The 8189-nt window shown below is 37.2% G+C and overlaps 1 protein-coding gene across 2 annotated transcripts in view; it reads left to right on the top strand.

Annotated features, from left to right (window-relative positions):
* Nek4 (NIMA related kinase 4) overlaps positions 1–8189 on the top strand; it is a 52908-nt gene that overhangs the window by 20815 nt on the left and 23904 nt on the right. For both annotated transcript variants that reach the window (XM_026779812.1, XM_013346919.2), the window contains exon 7: positions 832–1218. In XM_026779812.1, the coding sequence (XP_026635613.1) occupies positions 832–1218 (387 nt within the window). The remainder of the gene's footprint in view (positions 1–831; positions 1219–8189) is intronic.

Here is an 8189-nt window from a genome sequence, read left to right as displayed (position 1 = left end):
GTGTATAGACCACGTTTATAGACCGTCTCGTGTATAGACCACGTTTATAGACCGTCTCGTGTATAGACCACGTTTTATCTATTGATTTGCTGGGGAATTTGGGTGTCTCTACCTTTTTCTTCTCTCTCTCTCTCTCTCTCTCTCTCTCTCTTTCTCTCTCTTTCTTTTCTTATGAGACAGGATCTGTATGATTTATCTCTGACTGTCCTGGAACTCAGTATTTAGACCAGACTGGCCTCTGCCTCCCAAGTATTGGATTAAAGGCATGTGCTATCACATCCAGCATTCCTCCCCCACCTTTTTTTTTAAAAAAAAAATAGAGTCTTGCTATTTAGCCCTGGGTAGCTTGGAACTCACTGTCCTCAGACTGGTCTCAAATCATGACTGTCCCCCTATTTCATCTGGATGGTGGGATCCCAGGTGAGTACCACTATGCACACCCTTTTAAATAACGATACTGGAGTCATTGGCCCACATACTTTTTTGAGTTCTTTATTTATTTATTTTTTTTAAAGTGCACATCATGGGGCTGGGGAGATTTCCCAGTAGTTAAGAGCACTGGCTGTTCTTCCAAAGACCAGTTCAGTTCTCAGTACTCACATGGCAGGTCACATCTGTCTGTAACTTCAGTTCCAGAGTTTCTGACACCTCACACAGACATACATGCAGGCAAAGCATCAATGATCATAATTTAGTAAAAATATAGTGCATGACAAAAAGTAGAAATGAATAATTCTGTTTAACTTCTTGAGGAAACTGCTGTTCCATTTAGAGTTAATTTTTGTATACAATATGAGTTACTGTAATAACTTCAGAACATCTTTTACCCAGGGTGAAGATAAGTGTTTGTCCCAAGAGAAACCAGTGGCCGTTGATCCCTTGAAATCACCTGCTAGCCTCAAAGGCCACACTGGCAAACCCATCATGAACAATACGGCAGAGTCATTTGCTACAATCAGTAGAATAAATATCGATATCTTGCCTGCAGAAAGGAGGAACTCAGCAAATGATGACATAGTTCAGGAGACTCAACCAAGACAGTCGGATGCCTCTGATGAAGTAGACAGTCAATTCAGTATTTCTCAAGACAGGAAGGAGAGATTCCGGGGTGATACCAACTCCAGTGATCAGCCTGACAGTCTGCTTCCCAGACGGTCCTCTGATGATTGTGATGGGGAAGGGAATGAACTGGTGGTGAAGGACCAAAAGCCAGACCAGGTGAGTGATAAACACCTGGTTTTCAGAGAGAAAAAAACGGCAAGTATGTTGCAAAGGTGTAAGTATGGGGCTGGAGAGATGGTTTGGTGCCTGTTGCTCTTGCAGTGGGCCTGGGTTTGGTTCCCATCACCCCCATGGTGGCTCATAACCATCCGTAACTCCAGGTCCAGGAGATCCTAGCACTAGCATGCATATGGTACCCATACATACATGCAGACAAAATACTCATACCTCTAAAATAAATAAATATTAATTTTTAACTATTAATAAAACCTAACCATATGGTTATGTCAGTTGTCTGTTATACAAGTTTAAACTAGAAAAATGTTTTCGTCACCTATTAAAAAGAACAGCAAAACTGAACCAAACCATGCATGTGTAGTCACAGTCACTCCCCTTTCCTCTTCATTCACAGCCCATGGTCACATTTGTTTGTGGATTCGCCATACATAATATTTTAGGTTTTCAAAGTTTATCCATGGCATTGCATGCCAGTATGTTTTTTATTGTCAAGTATGTTGCCCTGTATGTATCTACATATAATGCTTAGGTGTGTGTGTGTGTGTGTGTGTGTGTGTGTGTGTTTTATGGATCTATATCTTCATTTGTTAGGTAAATAGGAATAGAATTACTGGGTCTGATGTTTAATTTTATGTAATTCTATATTTAACTTTTAAAACATTGTTTATTAATGTGTGTGTATATAATGTGGGGAAGGGAGCAGAACTCACCATGTCATGCAGAAAACAACTTCATGGAGTTGGTTCTGTTGAGTAAATAAGGATGGAATTGTTAAGCCATGGGTTTAATTTTAAGTAATTGTTTAACTTAGAAAATATCACTGTGAAAAAAATATTATTGTGGATATAGTGTGTGTGTGTGTGTGTGTGTCACAGACACCATGGCCTGGGTGCAGATGCCAGAGGACAAATTTATAGAGTTAATTCTGAGTTTTATATGGGTTCAAAGGATCAAAATCAGGTCATCATGCTTTCATGGCAGAGCAGCTTTTATTCACTTAGCCATATCACTGTATCTATGTTTAACATTTAAAAAATGTTTATTTTATGTGTATGGATGTTTTGTCTGCATGTATGTCTGTGCACCTCTTTTGTGCCTGTTGCTTATGGAGGCCAGAAGAGGGCATCAGTTCCCCTGGAACTTGAGTTATACCCGGTTATGAGCTACATGTGGTTGCCGGGAGTCAAATTTGGGTCCTCTGGAATAGTAGCCAGTGTTCTTAACTGCTGAGCCATCTTTCTAGTACCCCCACCATGTTTTTACTTTCTAAGATAGTGCAGTGCTATTTTCTAAAGCAACTGTAGTCTTCTGCTTCCCAGTAGTGATATATGAGGATTCTACTTTCTCCAGAATTTTTATAAGGACTTGTTATTGTCCATTATTTTTAATACTGTGACCAAACACAGTGTTTCATACATGCTAAGGAAGTCCTCTGCTACCATTCTGCACCCAGTGCAGTTGTTGTTTTCCATCAGCACAGAGGCTTCACTTCACTTCTGCTGCTGTTGCAGCTCACAATTGCGGCCCCACAGTTACTGGGCTGCTTCTCTTGAGTGGCCTGGCCACTCAGGCTGCAGCTTGGAGGAAATTCTGTTCCTGCAGGCACTGACTATTTTACTACTGCCAAATATAACTTTTAATTAAATCTCTATTTTGCTATTTACCAGGAAGACTCAGGAGTCAAAGGCAGGGGTGAAAACCTCTAGCTCAGAGAGGTTGAATAACAACTAGCCGACCTTCTCTCTTTGCCAGTGTCTCCAAAACAGAACATCTTTCTGCTCCACTAAAAGAAAAACAACCCATGCATGCCACCACAAGTTCCTACCTACTACTTCCTGTGCATCTCTCTATTGTCTTAAAGCTACCCTCTGACTCTCTATGATTATTTTATGTCAACAAGTTGCTAACATGGCCTCCTGACTCAGGACTGATTTTAGTAACACAAATACAAACTCGGGATTCACAGTATGATCAAAAATCTTGCAACATTCCCCCCTTTTTGTCTAAATAAAAAGGAAATGTTTTAACGCTAACACAGCAAAACTATATACAATAAGAACAATTGTCAAGTAAGAATTAAATTCATAATATCTAGTTCATTTGTATTTGGTAAATTCAGAGAAATTACTCTATTATCTATCTTATCTTTATGAGTCCAAAGTTTTATAACCAAACCATTTTCTATCATAACTTGGATTACCATCCTAAACATATCTATTTAGATTTTAAAATGTTTTATTAGATAAACAACTGAAGCTTTTATGTGTCTTAATTTATAAACTTTGCATGTTTGTTTATTTTAAGTTTCTTTTCTGAATTTTATAACAAAGAAAATGGTATAACTGTCTAGCCTTAAACTTAAGTAAACAGGAAGTGCAGAGCAAACAACTTCCCTAACTAAAGAAATGACAGAGACCGCTTGCTTCCCGGACGTTACCAAAGGTTCCTCAGCAACAGTGGGGCATCATCCTAGACTATGTGACAGACTGTTCTGTGAAGCAGGAATTTTGAAGGACTATATCCTACCTTGTCTTGACAAAGTTTCACAGTCACCTTCTTTTCTGTCCTGCATGTCCAGGTTTGACAGCATACTGTCAGCAGTCTAGACAAGGAAAGCAAATTCCATATGGAGAAACTTTTATAGATATCTTAGAAAGATTGGCTTTCGCAATAAATAGAATGGTACCAAATTCAGAAGATAGACAAATAATAATTGAATCTCTGGTTTTTGAAAATGCCAATGCACAATTCAAAAGGGTAATTAGGCCATTAAAGGCAAGATCAGCACCCTTGGAGGAATGGATCTAAGATACAATGAATATTGAATCTCATCTCATAACCATGATGATGTTTGGATAGGAGAGGTGATTTCCAGAGGATTTAAGAAAAATCAAAATATCAAGTGTTTCAATTGCAATAACAAGATTATGTAAAAAGGGATTGTAAACAGAGTGTTCCTAGAAACAGTGTTTTTTCTAAGCATAATCCAAATAGAACACCCCTTTTAGATGTTCTGGATTATGCAGAGGTGTGGCAAGGGCAGGCATTGGACTAATGAATGTGTATCAACAAGGGACAGTAAGGGTAACCCTTTGCCACCAGAAGTGCCTTGAGAGGTCTCTCCCAGTCTCCCAAGCAAATTCTGATTCAGTCATTTCTTGTCATCATGGAAGAAACTCCTTCCCAGAACAATTAAAGAACCTAATGCCTGTTGTAAGAAACCATACTACTTTGGATGCTAGAAAAGAAGAGAGAACAACAAATTGAGGAGAAACCATAAAGTAAATATTTTGGCAAATTTCTATAAATGAACAAAGACCAAAATTAAAAATATGAATAAATGACATCTTTGAAGATCTTATAGACACAGGTGTGGCTGTAACAATAATTGCACCAGAATCTTGGCATCCAAATTGGCCTCTTCCGGAGGTAAATGTTCACCTTTTAGGGACTGGAACATTATCTTAGGTAAAACAGAGCACAAGATGGATTGAATATGTAGGGCCAAAAGAACAGAGAGGAATATTAAAACCATATATGGCTAACATAGAAATGAATTTGTGGGGATGTGATTTGTTACAGCAATGGAATACTCAGATTAACATTCCCCCAATCTTAGAAACAAACCATAATTAACATATGTTTCTGGGGAAAATATTAGATGGTATTATAAAGAACAGTCACTGACCATTCAGGTTGTACAACAGGGCATAGCAGCTGCTGATCTTTCAAAGGCCCTACCTTTAAAATAGTTGACAGACAAACCTGCATGGGTTAAGCAATGGCCTTTAAGAACAGAGAAACTACAGGCCTTAAAACAGTTGGTACAGAAACTACAGACTTTAGAGCAGTTGGTACAGGAACAGCTAAATGCTCAGCATATTGAAGAATCAACCAGCCCTTTGAATTCTTCTGTGTTTATTATTAGAAAGAAATATGGGGGAACTGGTGAGATGGCTCAGAGGATAAGAGCACTGGCTGTTCTTTCAAAGGTCCTGAGTTCAATTCCCAGCAACCACATTGTGGAGCATAACCATCTGTAATGAGATCTGGTGCCTTCTTTTAGCCCACAGGAATATGTGCAGGCAGAATATTATATAATAAACAAATAAATAAATGAAATGGAAAATGGAGAATTGTAAGAGATCTAATTGCTGTTAATAAGGTAATTCAGCCAATGGGGTTTTTACAGTCTGGAATGCCTTTGCCTTCTCTATTGCCTAAATGATGAACTCTTACAATTACTGATTTAAGAGCTTGTTTCTTCACTATACCTTTACAAGAAAAAGACAGAAAAATTTGCCTTCAAAGTGCCTACTTGTAATAATTCTCAGCCTATTAAGAGAATGGAAGAGTCTCCAACAGGGACCGTTAAATAGCTCTACCCTGTACTAATATTTTGTTCATCAGCCATTGGAAATGATATGTAAGCAGTTTCTCAATCTATAGTCTACTGTTGTATGGATGATATTTTACTATCTGATTCAAATGTGTAGCTACTTTAGAAAGAATATTTGAAGAAGAAAATTTTGCCTTGTTGGGAATTTCAGATTGTTCCTGAAAAAATATAAAGAGGAGATTCTGTTAATTATATAGATTATAAAATAGGTTTACAAAAAATTAGACCCCAAAAGATGCAAGTTAGAAGAGATTGCAAACTCTTAACGATTTCAAATTTCAAATATTGCTAGGAGAAATTTCCCATCTATAGCACACTATTAGGATAAAACTTGATGACCTGATTAATTTAAACAAAACTTTAGATGGTGGCAAGGTGTTAAATAGTCCCAGGGAGTTATCAGCTGAAGCTGAGAGAGAATTGGCTTTGGGGGAAAGAAAATTACAGGATGCACATGTAGATCATTTGGATCTAGAGCTTGATTGCATTTTGGTATTTTACCCTCTAAGCATTTTCTTACAGGAATATTAATGCAGAGGGAAAATATTATCTTAGAATGGATATTTTACCACATAAACCAAGTAAAAAATTAAAAATTTATGTGGAAAAGGTCTTTGAGTTGATTCTAAAAGGAAAACTGAGAGTTCATCAATTAGCAGGAATAGACCCAGCAGAAATTATAGTACCTTTTATTAATGATGAAACTGACAAATTATGGGCAGAAAGTGAACCTTGACAAAAAAAGCTTCTAGTAATTTTTGGGGAGAGATAAACAACAAATATCCCAAAAGCAAGAATTCAATTTATAAAGAGAACTAACTGGATCCTTCCTCACACTATATGGAAGAACATCAATAACCGGAGCCCCTACATTTTATATAGATGCAAATAAATCAGGAAAGGCAGGTTACAAATCAGAAAATTTAAGTAAAGTGAATCAAAGCATTTATGTCTGTCCAAAAGTCAGAATTATATGCCATTCTCATGGTATTAATGGATTTTATGGACCCTCTTAACATAGTTACTTATTCTCAATATGCAGAGTTGTTTTTGAAACTGCTTAGTAAAACCTAATGGTACAGAATTGACTTTATTTATTCAGTTATAAGACATAATCAGGAATAGGAATTATCCCATATGCATAACACACATCCGATCCCATATGGGTCTGCCAGGCCCTCTAGCACAAGATAATGAATAAAATGATCAACTATTGATAGGAAATATGCTGGAGGCCTCAGAATTTCATTAAAAACATCATGTCAATAGCAAAGGTTTGAAAATAGATTTTCCCATCACTTGGCAGCAAACCAAGGAAATTATAAGGAAATGTCCTACTTGTTCTTTATACAACCAAACTATTTCCTGTAGGAAGTAACTCAAAGGGTGCTCAAAAGAACAAACTCTGGCAGATGGATGTGTTCCATTTTGTAGAATTAGGAAAATCAAAATATGTACACCTTACCATTGATACCTATTCAGGATTTGAATGGGCAACTGCTTTCTTTCAGGAAAGGCCGATTTGGTAATCACACATTTGCTAGAAAGTATAGCTGTCATGGATATATCTACAAATTAAGACTGACAGTGCTCCAGCATGCCTCTAAGAAAATGTAACAGTTTTTTTGCTTGTTATAAGATAAAGCACATTATAGGTATACCACAGAATCCTACAGAGCAATCAGTTACAGAAAGATCAAATCAAGCTAAAGGATATGTTAAATAAACAGTGGTAATAAAGGCCTCCAGAAATAGATTGCATAATGCTTTATTAATTTTGAATTTTCTAAATGTCAATGAGAAAGGAACAACAGCTGCCAAGAAAAATTGGATAATAGAAAAAAAAAACTATGGAATTAAATAAACCTGTATACTTTAAAGATGTGTTGACCTTAGAATGGAAACCAAGATATGTGTTACACTGGGGAAGAGGTTTTACTTTTGTTTCCACAGGAGTTGTACTCTGGATGTACATAATAAATATTGATCCTTTAACCTCTTTGAGATATGCTGCATATAACATTTAAAATATTTAAGTTTTCAACAGTGAACCATGACGACACCTAACAGCAACCTTTGAAGTCTCCAAAAGGATGATGGGACCTCACAATGACAATTCCACCAGGATGATGGTAACATCACTAAGCTGAAAACACTACCTAAAGATTGGCTTTGGACTGCAAACTGTTCAGGACAGTTTTGAGGTGGCTAGCTGAGATGATTCAACCTCACAGACTACTCTAGCCAGGATTTGAGACAAGCCTTGCATTTTCCCATTACACAGAGACTGAACAACAAATGATATAGCTACCTTTCCCAGGACTTGACAATTAACCCAAAATTTTCTTTTCAGGATCCCCTAAACATCCAGTTGTCCCCCAGACAGCAGGAAGTAACTTTAAGAACATAACACTCACATTCCCAAGAGGTGGGGTGAGCAGTTTTTGGTCTTTCATTGGGTTATGGGTATTTGTCATAGTTTAGGGGGGTTGATTACAAGTGGCTATTGGTAACAGTCAGGAAAAAAAGACAACTCTGAAAAAGAAAAGGG

The sequence above is a fragment of the Microtus ochrogaster genome, chromosome 6 (assembly GCF_000317375.1).
Source record: "Microtus ochrogaster isolate Prairie Vole_2 chromosome 6, MicOch1.0, whole genome shotgun sequence".
Classification (NCBI taxonomy): Eukaryota; Metazoa; Chordata; class Mammalia; order Rodentia; family Cricetidae; genus Microtus; species Microtus ochrogaster.
Note: the sequence above shows the minus strand (reverse complement) of the source record. Positions and strands in the feature narration are given on the sequence as shown.